Here is a 17326-nt window from a genome sequence, read left to right as displayed (position 1 = left end):
TGGTGAGCCACCAGCACAACTTTGGGTGTAAAGATCCTCAGTTCCATGGTCTTGAGGACTATATTACAACTGGTCATAGGAGTTCAGCATGATTTTTCCAAAGGACTTAGAGGAAATCATTTAACATCCCCTCACAAAATTTACCTAGCTGAAAAATGGGCGCATTAATATTTTGCAGACCTGGGCAATAAGTTTCTCATTAGTACAGCATGAGAGGTCTGTCCCAAACCAGTAGAAAACTTCTCACCTGGCTGTAAACTCAGCACACAGACAGCCCTACCTAAAAAACAAACCCGGAGTAACATTGCACCTCATCTCCTCCAACTCCCTGACTACATAACACACTAAAATGGAAACAGCAGCCATGTGAACCCATATACAGGTAGTTTTGCGGGACTACCAGAAGACATCGTCTCTCTCCTCAGTGTACCCTGGGAGCATACAGCAAGTTACTCTTTGGCCCCACACAAGCACTACAGTTCATCAGAATGCTTTTGCAATAGGAAGTATGCGATAGGAAGCTATATTCCTAACCCTCCCTTAAGTATTATTCCTAAAATCAGGATATGGAGGAGATATTTATGAAGGTGGAATGGTTTCAGCTGTTTTGTAAGTTTGCTCCAAAATGGCAGGATTGGGTTTGGCTGAAGATATTTGTCTCTACAATCAACTTTAATGAATACATAAAGCAGCTGCCTGTATAAAAGGCTTGGTAAGCCATTCATTAAAATATGATAGAGATACATTATATTCTCAGATACACCCACACAAATATAGAAAAAAATCTGTTTCAGTAAGACTATTGATATTATTCTGTCTGGCCACTAGAATACTGTAAGTTAAAAAAAAAAAAAATAAATGAAAATCAGGTAAATACAAAAGCTGTGATTGATTCATTTTAACATGTTCCAACAGAACTTATTCTAGTGTGACCCTAAGACAGGTTAAAACAAAATCTACTATACAAGAAACTGTAAAAGGCAAGAATTTTTAGCCAGGAAATTGTTGAGATCAGGCTGAAATGACTGATAAATGTTAGAGACAGAACTTCAGCTATCAAAACAAACAAACAAACAAACAACAAAAAAAAGCAGCCCAACGCCACTGAGTTCAGGGTTGTTATCCCAACACCATTAGTTGCGATTCTGAAAGTGTCATATAAAATGTTTATATTTTATATGCTACCATTGGTATTCCTGGTACTTTTAGTTACAATATACCTCTTCATATAGAAACAAACAAAATAAAATATTAACAAATAGCATCTCCCCAGGTAAGTGTCAAAAAAAAAAATGCATCTCTGTTTAACCAGTACTGTACGAGAAGGGGAAAACTGTTGAATATAGCAAAAGTGTAGTTCTTGATACACTATGCTGCAGAGAAGGATGAACTACCAGAGGTACATGTCCAAAGAATGGTATAATTGCTTCCTTTATAACTTTGTTCTTTTCTGATTATGTACATACATTTTAAAGGTCCTCTATCCATTAAAAGGGCATGGGAGGAGGGGGGCAAGCTCTGCAAAGCTTCTGGTAAGAAATCCTAATCTCAACATTGGTGTAAGCTGGAGGTGTCTATACATTTGAACACTTCCTGTTTTCACTTCATGATCAAATATGTTCTTTGCAGGGCAAATAGGGGAGCACTTGAGGGAGGGAAGCAGAGATGTCTAAGAGGCTAATTGAGTGTACTAAGGAGTCCTTAGCATAGAGGAAAAGGAGTCTTCCAAAGCTATGAATAAACTCTTGGCTTGGGTCAGATTTCTTGCTGTTTCTTTTCTTTAACCACCTTTGAACTCAAATAAAAACAGCCTTAATGTCAGGTTTACCTTTCTGATGTCGTAATCTTTATGTACTATTGAAAAGCTTATACTACCAGACTAGGATTTCCTCTACTTTCTTAAACACTGGATATTATCCAGAAAAAGCATACACATTTCCAACCAATTCAACCTCAGATCTTTCATCTTCCGGTACTGTTGTAATTCCAAATATAAGACAGAGCTCAATACGTGAACAAGAACCTGACAGAAGCTCTTACTCCTTGCGTTTGATTCCCAACAACAAAAACATGCGTGTGTATCCTATTTCAAGTGTAATTAAAGTTACTGCAAAATAGAAGTTGTGATTGGAGATATAAGTTGTTTTGAAAGACACAGCCTGTCAGATACATTTGTTCTACATAAGAGTTCAAGTGCCTGTCTCTTCAAAAAGCCACTTAGGCAAATCAATTTTTAAAATCAGTTACCTTAAGAGTTTGCAAACTGACGGAATAAAGGAAAAATAGCATTTTATTTAAAATCATAAGTAAATACAATCAGACTAAACTGATTTTTTTGAATTTGACAGTCTAAAGGAATTTCGAGTTAAATCCACACCCTAAGAGACAGACTGCCACTGCTTCTCCTTCCAGGGAAACCAGAGGTTAATGATTTTTGTCATATTGAGACTAACAGCTAACAATTGCTACAGTTGGCCTTTAGTATTTTATTTGTCCTTTTGAGGTATTCAGAATAGGTGACAATGGCTTGCAGTTGAGAACATATGTAGAGAGACCCCTGTGGCTTATGGAAAAGTTGCTCCATGCTGGTTGGGTGTTTGAAAAAAAATACAACCAGAGTTCTTTTATGTTCTTCTCCTTAATGAATGCATGAATGTCAAAATGTACCAATGGCCCATTCAGGGGGCAAAGCCTAAGCAGCTCCTTCTTTAAGAACACATCCTGAGATGTAAAATACATTTGCTTAACAAACTAAAATAATGAGATAATTCAATTAGTTTCTTTAAAAAAAGGAAGAAAAAAAAAAGAAAAAAGAGAGAGAGAGAGAAAGAAAAAGGGTACATCGAGGGATTATTGTAATACAAGAACAGGTCATACAGAACAAAGAAGGAACAAACCAATTTGAAATAAGGTTAGAGTAGTAATGAAGGAATGTACACTGAATCATGGACCACCATTGTAAAGATATTTACTTGAAACAATAAAATTGTACATCACAGATTCCCCTGTTCTGGCTCAGCTAGAGCTGCACTTTGAATGGACAAGCTAATTTGAGAAAAAGTGCAAGATCTTTAAAAGAAAGGAGTTCTCTTCCTTCTCTGCATGTGTTTATGGCAAGAATCTTTCTGAATTTACATTGCGCTGGTCAGGGGTCTCCATTATCAGTTTGCAGGTCTGAGAATTACAACACAGTAAATCTTTCAACACCTGCAAACTCATTAAAGCTTGGATGGTAAAAGGGTTGGGGCTTTTTTGTGTTCATTTAATTTGATTTTTGTGAGGTCATCCTCACCAGTGATGGCAAGTTTCCTCAATTCATGTGGAATGCAGAGGGTCAGGAGAGAGAGGACAGAAACAAGGAAAAAGGATTTCAAAAAGCCAAGAGAACCTTCCTCAAGAAAAATGAGAGTTTGTTGACTTTAATAAGCGTGTGTTGAATGTTTTCAAGGAGGATGCAAGAAAGGAAGGCAGGGAGAAAAAACATGTTTTCACAAATTTTGTAAGAGGAAATGGAGTTAACACAGAAACGTGCAAAAGAAGCTGGTTTATTTGTGGCCATGCTTTTGCTGTCTCCCTGTAACTACTCCTCTACAGATACCCTACAGCTAAATGAAAAACCCTCCACTCACACTCCCTCGACTTCCAAATTAAAAACATTTTACAGGTTAGTAAATCTCCAGCTGAGGTGATGTAGCAAAGAACAGCTGTGAAGTAATTTTGATAATGATGAGAATAATAAGCACATGGCAAGGTTCAGGGCTTTGCTGTTGCAGCTTCAGTGCTCCTGAATAGATAAAAGTGATTAAATACTCCTGATTATCCCTGACCAATATGTAATGGATTTACAGCCCTTTCAATTAGTCAGTATTTGCTTAGGACTCATTATTTTGTCTTTGGTTAAGTAATCAGCCCAGAGACTCATGTTCTGTCTAATTCCTCTGAGCCAAGTGGGTACAGGGCACCTGACCTTTGAAATGGCCATAGCTGGGAGGCAGGAATAACCACTACTCCAGCAGAGACACTGGCTATTCCAGCTAATCCTGACCCCACAGGCCAGATCAATGCACCTTAGTTTGCTACTAATGTCCTTACATCAAAATGATGGTTTAGAAATGTGGATCTATTGCTCCCCCCTTTAGCTGTGCTGCTAGCGGAGCAGTTCAATAGTCCCTATCATAAATAAAAAGGATACCTTGTCCCAAGATCGTTACACTGTAACCAACATCAGCTACTGGGGAAATTTATAAAACTTTGAAAGGAGAAGTGGTAGTTAATAACTGTTAGCATTTTGAGCCTTATGAAGTGAGAAACAATTTTACCATGAGAGAAAAAGGAAAATCAATTAATAATTTTACCAGTTTTCATTATTTCCTACACAAAGTAAACTACCAAGAGTGCTACCAGGTTTTCTATAGAACTGTATTTTGATTTCTAAGTGAAGCTATAATAATCAACAGAACACCAACACATCTCACCAACAATTGCAAGCAGGAGCATAGAAATAGCCCATTGAAAGTATAGCTTTTCACGATTTAATCTCTCTCCCCCAGATGTGAGTATGGACAGTATTTACCATGATGTACTTGGAGAGAAATCAAAAAAGTGTTTATTCCTTTCTGTTACACAACTGGAGAATTAGGGAAACTGTAAGCCTTCTATATTCCTCACAAAAACAACATACAACAAGTTTGCAAGCTGCTGCTTTGACTTCCCTAACATCCCACAGTATGTTAGAACACACAGATAGGGCTTCTCTCTGCCACAAACATGTATGAAAGTCATGTAAACAGAGGGCAACAATAAACAACCCAGAAAGCAGAGCTTTGTATATGCTAAACCCCATTTGTAACTCCCCCTTTGTAACTCCCTTAAATAGTTCAAAGCAAAAAATAGTTACTTTATATGTAGGTGTTGTTCAGCGATAAGACTTTGTACTCTCTTTATTTCTCTCTCTCTAGGTATGTATGTATATTTATATATACACAAATACATGTTTCTTTCAGATTTGTCATGATTCCAAGAGCCAAGAAAAAAAAAATCTAGGAAAAAAAAAAAAAAGCTAATTGAGCCCTAATAATGGTCCAAAAATTACGGGGACAATTGATTTCTAATAATAATGAATAAACATCATTAGGCACATGAATAGAAATCTATTTTGTTTTTGGGCACCACTTACTGTGAGATGTTGGAAAAGCCACGCTCTCATGATATTTGTTGCTACTTTGGGGAAAATGCCTCTTTTCTTCTGTCGCTTTTTGTCCTTGTCTGGGTCATCGTCATCCCCTGTACCAGGTGAGGCTACACTGTTGTCTAAACCGTCCCCTATAACAAAGAGAAAAACAAGAGAAAAATAAACAACATATAGAACCCAGAACGTATCATTAATTACCAAGATACTAATACAGTTTTATTTTGTTCTGATAGATCAGAACATACAGTTTCTCATTATATATGAATGTTGATACAAATATGCAAAACTTAGAAACCATGTCTCTCCAAATACTAATTTTGTCTCACACATGCATATATCATTAATTCAATTATAATCGTGTGCTTGACATAGTGCAATAGCTCTTTGTCAGTTATAGGATTCAATGTGGGAAAACCTGCCACAAAAAAAACATTCACTGTAAATGCATCCCTATAACCATTCTGAATACGTACTATAAGTAATCAAGTTAAATGTTCTGTAGTCTATATATCTGAGGCCTTCTGCAGAGGTGGCAGTAACTGTGTCACTGTTCAGTGCACATAACACACTGTCAGATGAGCCCCTCCCCAGCAGTATCACCCCTAACACACATATATACGCACGCACACACACATACACCTAGTATGACCCTGCATACGGCATTTGCATGACATGAAAACTTCTACATCTCTGCATCAGTGATTATTATCATTAAAAAAAAAAAGATGCACATCAAGGTAGAGCTCTCACTTAATCAGAACTTTCCATCAACATCTTTCTCTTCTGTGCTTTTCCCTGGCATTAATTGTGCATTAGCAAAAATCATTTACTTTTAACAGTCATAGTTATTTTTTCTTGCCCTCCAGCAAAAATGCCTTGAAAGCCTGCCTGGAGGGCATCTAAATTATGTATCTGAAAAACTCTTCTGGCAAGGCATTGCAGGACCCCTACTTTCTTAAAATTCATACGAGCACGTCTTCCTGTTTTTGGGAAGGCATCAATCAAGAGCAGCAATATATGCCATATTCCTACATTAATATTTGAACTAATAACTTTAAAAAAAGGAAAGAAACAAGATCCGACTTGTGGCATAATCAAATGCAAAATAAATGAAGAATACTGGGACAGCACTGAGACTTTATAGATTGCTGTGTTTTCCTTACACATCATTAGCCCGGAGCCACACGAAAGAGGAAAACAGAGAAGTGGAGAGTTTATGCTCCCTGCTGGTGTTTAAGAAGCTGAGGTCCTGGAAGGACATCTGGGAATTGTGCTGAGACGGTGGTTTTTGTAATTTAAGAATAGACATTCATTAGCAGTAAATGCCATAAATCCCATGCTAAGTAAAAACCTTGTCCAAGAAAGCCTAAAACAATAAACTCTGTGCTCAATGTAGCCTGAGCTAGACGCTCCATAGCTTCCTGAGGAATGCTATAGATTCACAAGCTAATTCCTATATCCTCATCTAGCTCCATAGTGCTACTAAGCAAAATACGTTGCAGCTACATAAAGCCCGTTTGCTTCAAAACCTGCATTTCAGCTCCATCTTCCCTCCTGTGCCAGATCACCCTTCTTCCACTACCTCACCTCTGAAAAACCAACCCGCTCAGACCAGAGAGACAGAAAAAGCCACAGCAAAGAGCTGGCAGATTAATTTTATTGACATTTCCATTTTCACTGCAATGTGATACCCTCCATCACATGGAAGAGATGACCCTCACTATTTACAGACTGACAGGCCACTTCATTACAACCACCCTGCCCCAAGGCAGAGCAGCTCCTTTCCATCTGCCCAAACACCAGAGCAGGACCCCGAAGTCACTGCTCTTTCTCATGCTTCTTTTCTTTTCTGTTTGTTTCCATTAATGACAGAAAAAGGAGAGTCAGATCACAGCAAACCAATCAAAGAGATTATGGAAGCCCTATATATTGTAACCAACTGCTCATTTTTGTAAGATGTTGGTTATTTAGAAAGCGCTCCTTCCCGTTCCCCCCCTCCCCATTCCACCCCACTCCTCTCTATCACACACTAGCACACACACACACACGCGTATGCACACACACGCACGCACGCACACACACACACACACACACTTACTTTCCACTATGCCAAGGAACTGCTGCAAGGCAAATTCTCACAAACACTAATGGCTTCTGACTGCTCCTTGGCAACCCCAGCATTTTAACCTGGGTGGATATGCTCTCCAAAATACAGACACTGGAGCTATCTCATCAGCTGTTCATGTGACACAGATGGAGAGTGGCTATTAGGAGCCAGGCAATGGGCCTTGGGGATCTGAGGTGCTGTACTGTAGCCTCAGGCAATTTTGAAAAGCAGTACCCGGAGATGGGGGGAAAAAATCCACACTGAAAGTGCAAGTTTGAAGTCAGTCAGTCTGTTTGTCTATCTGTCGTGTGGATAAAGATATCTTTGTCTCTGTATGTAAAAGCTGTGTGTGTATGCATAGAATGCATGCAGCTATAAAACTTCCTTTCTGCACCATCCTTTCTCATGCTAAAAGCACTGGTTTGCTCTATATACAGACAAATTCCTGTTTCTCCTTATATACATGCTCTCTGCTTTGTGAGTATCCTCAGCAGGAGTCACCTACATGTTAAATCAGTATTTAGACCTTTTGGAGAGTTGTTAATATCCTGGTTTAAAAAGCTAATAGCAGCCCAGGAGATGAAAGTTCACCTAAAGCTTCCATTACCTTCCCAGCTTAATCAGCGGTTAAAATGGTAAGAGACAGCACTTCCTTAATCTGCTCTACAACCTCATGAAAGGAAATTCAAATATTGGAACTCCAAATTAACGCAGAAGATGAATATACACTGCAAAATTTGTTGGTCCTGGTGAACTACAGGCCCAATCCTGTTAAGCTGTATTGTCATATCTTTAATAACCCTACAACCGTTGACATTAGTGGATACTGCTTCTAGTTCCAAGATAGCATACAAGTAGCCCTTAACTGATGTTTTCAAGATGCAATTATTTACTTCTTGGATAAGGAGGGCCTGATTCTAGTTTGCCTTATCCAAACAAAACATGAGTTACTTTAAATGAAGAAAAAAAAATATCAAAAGTGAAATAAAATTAACAGACATGAAAGTCACTCCACTGCAGATCGGATTAAGCATGTTTTAATTGCTGCATGAATGAATCCAAATTTAAATCATTTAAAACATCATTACAAGTGGTTCTGGATTTGTGAACTGTTCACATCTTGATTTGGAGAGTATCTTGTAAGAAGAGCACAGTCAAGTCCTAACTTGTATGGAAATAGCAATTATATGAGCATAGTTAACCCAATTTTACAGTCGGGAAATAAAGTCTAGAGTTTGGCCCACTGGCTTTCTCTTTCACAATGCAGCAAAAAAACACGGAGGGTGACTTTCTCCTGCTTTAGACACTGTTCCCTCATTTATTCTTGTGCAAAGATTACAAGTGACTGCAAAACCACTGCTCTAGAAGAGTGGAGAATTTTTAAGCGGCACTCTCTTTGTAGATGTGTCAATGACTACATGGATTTGAGTCAGTAGACTGAGGTGTATCCCAACCTATTTAAGATCCTATCAGTGCTGTATAACAGTCTCAATAACCCCTATGAAAGACGAAGAGAGTATACAAGACGCTTTGCAAAGCACCTACACAGGGTTTCTTACAGACCTTCTCTTCAAGGCCAAGTGCTTGTGGAGGAGGCTGGAGATGGAGGTCTTATTTACACATCAGGAAGTTCTATGCTAGTTCTGTGTGCAGACACTTTTAGCATGCTGAGTGTTTCTTCCCACAAGATTATTTTGCTTTGAAAGCAAAGCAGACTACCACTTATTTAAAACATACTGTGTAAGTAGTCAGAGCAGCGTTTCCATTGCACTGTAATTTCAAACTCAGCTTGCTACAAACTGACTTCCTTCGGCCGACTAGCTTGCTGAGTCCAGTGTTCACACAGTTAAGAACTCTTAGGGACACAGAGTCCAGTCCCACAGAAGGCATGTCCAGTCATGTATCAATGAATTCCTTTTTGACAGTCCTCCAGTCTCTCAGTATTATCTCAGTCTTAGTCCTTGTTTGTGTTCCTCACAGAGTAAGGCCCAGAAAGACATGAAGCTAGTGCTGCTTGGAAGCTGCTCATCTAGTCTTTTCATCATTTGTGAACAGAATAGACAACAGATTCCCAATCTAATCAAAAATGATACTTGGAAAGAATATCCCAGTCATGCCAAAGCACAGAAGCCTGGTAACAACCCAGATTCAAACTCCAGAAATAGTTTACATTACCATCGTAACAATCAGAGCAGTAAGAAAAGTGATTTCCAGACAAATACATTTCAGGACTTATTGTTTAAGTTTCTTCATCATCAGAGCTCCCTTATAGCTTTATTGTTTGTCATGCTAAAGGGCAAGAGAGAAGAGAAGGGATATCTAATCGGGGGCAACGTAGGAGAAGACACTTCACCATTTTACTAAAAATAGCAAAAGCAATATGAAAGTCACATTAAAGGATTCTGAAAAGGAAAGCTGCAGTGCACTGTGCTCACTTTAAGAAAGCTATGCTGTAGTCTTTTGGTCCAGTATTTTAATGGAATAGAATATGTAGGTATAATAAATGCAAAACACAGAAGAGACTGCACACATGGACAATTTGCAATTATTTGTTTGTACCTCTAATGTGTCCATCTGAAGACATAAGCACTGTAAAACATTGTTAACAAGAATGTTTAGATTATTACTAAGATCAACACCACCACGAGAGAAAAGTCTTAAAAATTCAATTAATTACCACTGCCAAAAAGCTAGAAATAGAGAACTGTTTGAATATGTTTTGAGGATGTGACAGTCTGTGCTGTAGGGAGGGCTAACAAGAGAGAGGTCAGTTCCAGAATCAAAGACCCTTCAGGACAATTCCTTATCTCCATTCCATCCTGTTAAAATCATCACTTAGACTTACAGATTCAGCACATCACAGTTCTTTGAATGAAGTGTTGGTTGTGGTATTTTTGTCATTATTTTTTATTTTTTATTAGTATTTTTCCCCCCTCCTCACCCGAATGATCACTGTTCATGGAAGTTGACTTAGTCTCATATCCCAGAAGCAGCACTTATCAACTGCATCTTACTGCCAGGGGAAACTGAGTTAGGTAAGATTACAAATGACAAACCTAGGCCTTTAAAAAACACAAAGTTTAAGTGGACATTTAAGCTTAGAGCTGTGCCATCATCAATAGTGCTCTGCCAGTAGAGCAGTGCTGGTTACTGAAGGGATTGACTGCAGGTGGAACAAAGCCATCAGGAGCTGTTTAGTCTTGACAGAGACATCTGGGTTTGACCTGCATGCTCAACTACCACTTGTCCCATTGTGTAATGGGATGTCCTCAGGTAAACTGCTGCAGTCAGCCTCTGCGATCCCTTCCCTTTTGTGTGTCTGAGATACCAGACACATGTCTGATGGTGCTCTGTCATATGAAGGATTCAGGGAACATCTTGGAGAGGAACAAAGGCTGGATGTTGCTGCACTAGAAGGAACAGGGAGACTTCATTTATACAGCACCACCACCTCTCCAACTACAGATGTTATTCTTTAGACCTTCTAGCATCTGGCAGGAGATAAAGGGCCTCTCTCTGCTGTTCTTTTGGAAGGTCTTGTGCTTTCCAGAAAACAAAACCATACAAAACCTTTGAGCTAAGAATGTAAAGATCTTCATATACACATTTTGCACAATCCGGGTATTAATAACTATTATAAATTCAAATAGGAAAGAAACAAAGAGAACTTAAGACACCATTAGACATTGCCTACAAAGCTATTCTGCTTGGTCTAACCATATTTTAGCATAGTTTGTCAGTCAGGAGCAAGTCTCTATTACCATCTGGCAATATGTGTGAAAAGCTTAAAGAGTTACACAGTATCTGGTGTCTAATGTGTATCTAGGACAAGAGAGAGAATAAAAAAATGTTCTGTGTCTGAATAGGCACTTTACTATATTCACTAATTTATCTCATTTTCAAAAAGGCATTTACAAATATTGTATTATTTACTTGAGGGTAGGAATGACATTCCAGATACGTTATTTTTATATCCATAGATGTTGTAAAATTGGTGACTTGAATCATTAGAAATTATTTGCAGAACAGTAATCTTTCACATTTCCCCTTTTATTATTTTTCTGTCAAAAAAAAGGAAAAAAAAAAAAGAAAGGCTTTTTTTTTTTTTTTTTTTTTTGTGCCCTTAGTGGTCTATGTCTAAAGCTCATGCTTATCTGTGAAGTGAATTGAGAATTCTCACTGATTATATTCAAAAGCCAACATACAGTTCTAACTTTTTTTTACAGAGAAAACTAACAAACACTGGTTTAAACTTTAAGCTCTTTTATATAGCCAGCAGGTTCGTGGTTTGTGCATTGCAATTCAACATTTTTTCACATCAGGTGAAAAAAGTGTTCCAATGCAGACAAGGGGAACAGCAAAGCAACCTGCTAATTACTGATCTCTCTTACGTTCCTGCTGTGCTAAACTGTCCGGACATGTTGAAGTGAAATTTTTCTGCGATTTTCAAGTGACTAGTTCATGGCCCAGTACCGTGGAGTGCAGGAGAAGGGATGAAATGCTTTAGTTTACATGCAACATTTACTAACTGTGTGGGTTTTCCGACATTAAAGAGGGGACAGTGACCCATGCCACCTTTTTCACACTCAAAAGAGCACTGAAAAAACAGTCTTCATAGGCTTACCTCAGGCTTCCCTGGCCCTTAACACCCTCCCCCCAGGGTAGGAGCAGAAAGAGAAAAAAGAAGGGATTTTATGCTCCTTTCTCTTCAACTTTTCAGGCGGTATAAGCAGCATTTAGCAAATTCAGCCTCCAAATGGCTCCAAATGCTCTGAGCTGCAGGGGCTCATCCTTTGTTAGCCTCCCTCTATTTACACAGGATTTACGCAGGCTCTCCACTGAAGAGACCACATGTTTCTGACAGAAAGCACTTCCATTCACACTGCATCAGGCAACAGGATTGTAACCACTGCAGCTTCACGCTGACCTGAGATTAGGGATTTCAGCAACATTGAGATGGTAACAATCTGCTAACTAACGAAAATTATCCATGGAGAACTCTGCTGCTTAGTTAAAACTATCACAGACAGATAGATTAGGTTACTTTGAAGGACAATTAAGAACTAGTTACTGTCAGGAATATGCATGTCCATCTATGAAAAACATACACACAATATCAGAAGAAAAAAAAAATCTTAAAAAAAAAAATCAGACTGCAGCTTGGATTAAAACAATTTCACCCACTGGCTGAAGACATAAAGTGTAAAAACAGACAGATGGACACATATGTAAATGCGGCTGCATTTGTTTCTCTGGAGCTGGCAAGTTAGTAATAACTGTATAGTTTAATAATTTATTTTCCACACTATTTTCACACTGGTTAACTGGGCAGTGGCAACATCCATGTGGAACTTCAGGAACCGACTAACTCCTGCAGTCTAATTGCCACTGGGCCAAACAAACCAAGGTAAGAGAAGTGTATCTGTGAAGTGTTTCACTTCACAGATAAGCATGAGCTTTAGACCTACTTTGCATGAATCTACCTACACGGACTCAGTCCTGGAAGCTGATGACAGTCTGGGGATCTTATAAATTTCTTTATTTTGTTTACTCTGTTTGGCCAGCCAGGATTTTTGCACTGAGATTTTTTCCAGTTTCAGTATTTGTGTCGGGGTTTTCCAAAGGAGATTATACACATATACACAACACAGCACAACAAATGTTGCTGGTTGGATCTTGTGTTTTTTGCTCAGTAGCCTTTCACAGGGCAAAAGAAAAATAGATGGGAACACAGGGCCAGGAAGGACCAAGCAGATCCATTTTTTGATGAGTCTTATTTTGCTGTTTTAATTCAGTGAATTATTTTGCTTCTGCGGCAAAGGACAAAATTTCCTTTGTAATAGTAACTCACACGTGCATCCGATATGCACATAAAAAGTACATGGTATATTCTGAAGTTCTCCATAGTATATCATAATAAAGCTCTTCTGGGCACTCAATGATTCATTTTTAGTGATCTCTCAAATGCCCTTATCCACAGTTAACACTCAGATTTTATTAAGGAGGAAAGCAGGGACAAATGTCCACTTAAGTCCCAGCTCTCAAATTCAACTCTGCTTGCACTGCAGTACCTAAAAGCTAAAGCTTTTTTAATGTTCTATTCACCTCCCCTGTGTGGTATTTCTGCTAACACAGAGTTCACAATCTTTCAGCCCCAAACACAGAGGGCTGCTATCTTCAAGTCATCCAAGGAATGTGCCAGATACTATCATCTGCCCTGCAATACAAAGAACCAGAAAGAAGCAGAGACCAAAAGGAGACCATACTGATCAGGTTACTGAAGTCCAGAAAGTCTTTCCCAGAATGCTAAATGTTAATCTCTGAACCAGAAAATGTTAGATTTAAGATCCTTGTAGTTGGAGGAAATGCTAGCTTGAGAAGTCAAAGACGTTGCCATTTGAAGTTGTACTTTGCATGTTTATCCCAATCTCACATCCCTCATGCTGGTGTAACTGCCATCAAGCACTTTGTTCTGTTCAAGCAAAATTATCATTAATGTCAGTGGCAGTTTTGCCTGAGTAAGGAGTGCAAGACCAGATCCTTGTCTTATTTAAACAGAATTGCAAGCACTGCACACTTCCAGAAGAGACGTACTCATTAAAACTTGTGGTTTGTGCTGATTTATGATGCTCTTCTCTTTAAAAGTGAAACTCACTTTGTACCTCACAAAAGAGAAAGTGTTCAATGCACTTGTTCCTATGTTGTTTTAACTTCACTTCCTCCCCCACCTCCCAGCACAAGTTGTGGAATTTACACACAGATTTGGCACCTAGGCTGAAGGAAAGCATTATTAAATTAGGTTTAAGTATTTTGTCTGCTTCAGTAATTACTTTGCAGCGTGAATGTAAATAGCTGTTATTCTGTTTAATTTTTTCATCATACTAAACACTGTCACAAAAAATGTCCTTGTGGTGCAGTCTAAATGCCGTTCTTTTCCAAACGTTTTTCTATATATTTTTAGAGAAATATTTTTAGCATTCTCACAGTAATTCTGTTAAGAATACTAGCTGCAGACTCTGGTTACAGCTGAGGCAACAATAACAAGTCATTAAAGAAATCAGGAGACTTTTTTTTTTTTTTTCCTGCCTAAAGCGCATCTTTAAGAGACCATTTCTCTTTTTTCCTCTATCCCTGCTGGAGTAACTGGGATAATGATTTTAGTTTTCTTTATCAACTGTACCAAAGTAAAAATAAATTAAAAAGCTACACTTGATTTTAAGTACTGTTTATTATTTGCTATCCTGTTATTTGTTACCCTGTTATTTTTGTCATTATACTAATATCAAATGTGGTCAAAATAGCTAAACTCAATTAAAATTCTACCTGCAGTTGAAGTTAACTAATTAAGTTCAATATTATCTTATCAATATTTAACCTTTAACATTTTGCAGTTGTTGTTTATATTTAACCATAACACAATGTGGAAAACTTAAAAGTAGATGATTGCTAACATCCTGTACTGTTTTTCTTCATTAAACCTTTAATGTAGTTTCCTTAGGAATAAAAATTTCCTAATTAAAAAAAAAATATAGCATTCAGAACATCTCAATTTTCCATACAGCTGTTACACAGTTACAAACTGTGATGTATTTTAGTGTCTTGTTGTTCCCCTTAGACAATATGCAGTTGAACACAACAGCTTGTTTAGGAGACATCACTTAAACTGATGTCCACAGATACAGTAAGTGTCTGTGTACTGTTCACATTTAAAACCTCCCTTTTCAGGTTTATTTAGCTACTAAAAATGTGCCAGCTGAAATATTACATGCAAGTGTACATTCATATCAATTCTTCATTAAAAAAAAGGGGGGGGGGGGAATTAGAAATATGTAACAGACATTTACTCCTGAGAGATACTAATTTAAAAGCTTTAGATATTAGTAAGGATATTAGTTAGGCCACAAGTCCAAAATACACATTAGTCTATTGGAGGATTTATAACAACAAATGAAGGATGGCTGAATTAAAAAAAAAAAAAAAAAAGGTTTTGATAGAAAGTGTCAAAATGAACCATAAAAGCTTTTCCAGGTGACAAAACGTACACAAATGTGTATGTTACATAAAATACAAATAAAGAGTACTGTCTTGATATGCATTCGCAAACACCTGAACAGCAGCAAAAAAAAAAAAAAAGAGATGCTTGCTGGGAATGCATAGTCAAAAAAAAAAAAAAGTACAAAACAACTCCAAACTTGGCAAATCTTACATACCATGAGAGCTCCAACACCTATGCACAGTAGGGTGGATAAACCCGCTGGGTGCCTGGGACATATATATGCACCTCCTCCTAAAGTGTTCATTTGGCTGGCAGTCTGGAAAATGCCAGAATGTGAAGGGTTACGTTGGAACACTGACAGTCTGCTTTCTTAGGTTTAGGCTAAACCCCATACTTTACATGTAGAATTCTTGTTAGGTATTTGGAAACATGCTATTTGGTATTAACAACAGAGGCTTGATTCAGTGCTCACTGAAGCTGATGAATAATGTCCCAGCTGACAATTGCATACTTTGGATCTGCCCACATATACTTTTGATGAACATTTGTTTCAGGGTTCTTGTCCTGCAAGAAGCCTGGTAGGTAAAGGGTAAGTCAGGGGTGTCTCATCTGCAGTATGTACTGGATGCTTAAAAGTGGTTAATGGAATGGTCTGAAACACTCTGTCTTTTGAAATCAGTAGACATTTACAGATAATAAGAGCAAGCATTTAAGAGCCAAGCACCTACTCAGTCCCTGCTAGTTTCTTTGAATCTGGCTTCAGCCATGAGCAAAGATAAAGCTGAGAATACCCAAATGCCTCAAACTGAAAAGGAAGCACATAGACATGTGAAGATTTCAACTGGCTGGCAGAAAAAAAATAAAATAAAAATCAATCTTTATGATATCAGAAAGGCTTACAAGCAACGTATTTTCTCCTGTCTTAGAGTTTTACTTGGTTGTTTCATGATGTTATGACAAAAAAAGCAAAGTAACAAGAAGGGAAGGCCATGGTCTTCTACTCTCTCCATACCCAGCCTGTCCCATGGGACGGTTTGGACCTGTTTTAAGTTATCAAAAGAAGAGACAGAGGAACAAAATTTTGTAGAAACACAGTGAAAAGCTTTTGACAAAAATTTCCAAGAAACAGATTTACAAAATAAAGCAGAAAAACATCAGAACCACAGGATGCTGTCTTGTTATAACATCATTTGTGTAGAACTTCACGGCACAAAATTAAAAAAGCACAGACCCCCACTCTGAGAGCTGATGCCTTGCTTTTCTGTTTGTAAGCCTAAAATTTTGTTTCAGGTCTTTCACTGCAGCAGAAACTGTTGCCAGAGACAAATATGCAGTGCCTACAAAGTCTTCCTAGACTGGCCTGTGCTCCTGAATTTAGGGGAAGAACCTAACAGGCTGGGCTCCAGAGAACTGCCCTCACCACACTCTCCATCTGAGGAGATAGGATTGACTGTATGAAGGGATCCCCAAACAAAAACCATGGCAAATTACAAGACTTCTCTTCCAGATTCAGGTTCAGATGGGTAAAGCTGAGTTTCGCTCTGGACAGGCTGTTCACTCAGCCCATTAGAGAACTGACACATATGCCATAAGATCAAATCTAAGCCCCACCAATCAAGCAGCAGTCTAGGCTAAATGTGCTGAGGCAGCACATTTCCAGATCTTGATCACACTAGGCAGGGGAGTCATTCTTCTCAGTGATAAAGTCACTGAATGCACTCTTGAGGAGATAAAAAATTAAGAACTGGCTGACTTTGCACCATTTGAGTGAGGTATTCACCACTGACCCAGAACAAGGAATTGTCATGTTCTGACACCAGTTAGGAATCACCATAGGCATGGTCATCTCTGACTCTTTACTGCAAGACTGTTCACAAAAACAGTTTCTCTGTTGATTAGTGGTACCAAGCTGGAAACTACAGAGTTTAAAGGAGTTATGTACTACAGTAAACTTCACACAGTCTCCTTCTCTCCCCCCCCCCCCCCCCCCCCAAAAAAAAAAACTCTTTGAAATAATGACAATGAGAGGGCT

At 38.4% G+C, this 17326-nt stretch overlaps 1 protein-coding gene across 12 annotated transcripts in view; it reads right to left on the bottom strand.

Moving 5' to 3' along the window:
* Positions 1 to 17326, bottom strand: part of MEIS2 (Meis homeobox 2) — a 171319-nt gene that overhangs the window by 113520 nt on the left and 40473 nt on the right. For 7 of the 12 annotated variants that reach the window (XM_068684331.1, XM_068684340.1, XM_068684339.1 and 4 more), the window contains exon 8: positions 5177 to 5322. In XM_068684331.1, the coding sequence (XP_068540432.1) occupies positions 5177 to 5322 (146 nt within the window). Of the gene's footprint in view, positions 1 to 5176; positions 5323 to 15508; positions 15611 to 17326 lie in introns of all 12 variants that reach the window. The other 5 variants (XM_068684328.1, XM_068684338.1, XM_068684332.1 and 2 more) reach the window with 1 other exon arrangement.

Source organism: Anas acuta, chromosome 5 (assembly GCF_963932015.1).
Source record: "Anas acuta chromosome 5, bAnaAcu1.1, whole genome shotgun sequence".
In the NCBI taxonomy this organism is placed as follows: Eukaryota; Metazoa; Chordata; class Aves; order Anseriformes; family Anatidae; genus Anas; species Anas acuta.
This window is presented reverse-complemented; position numbering and strand designations above follow the sequence as displayed.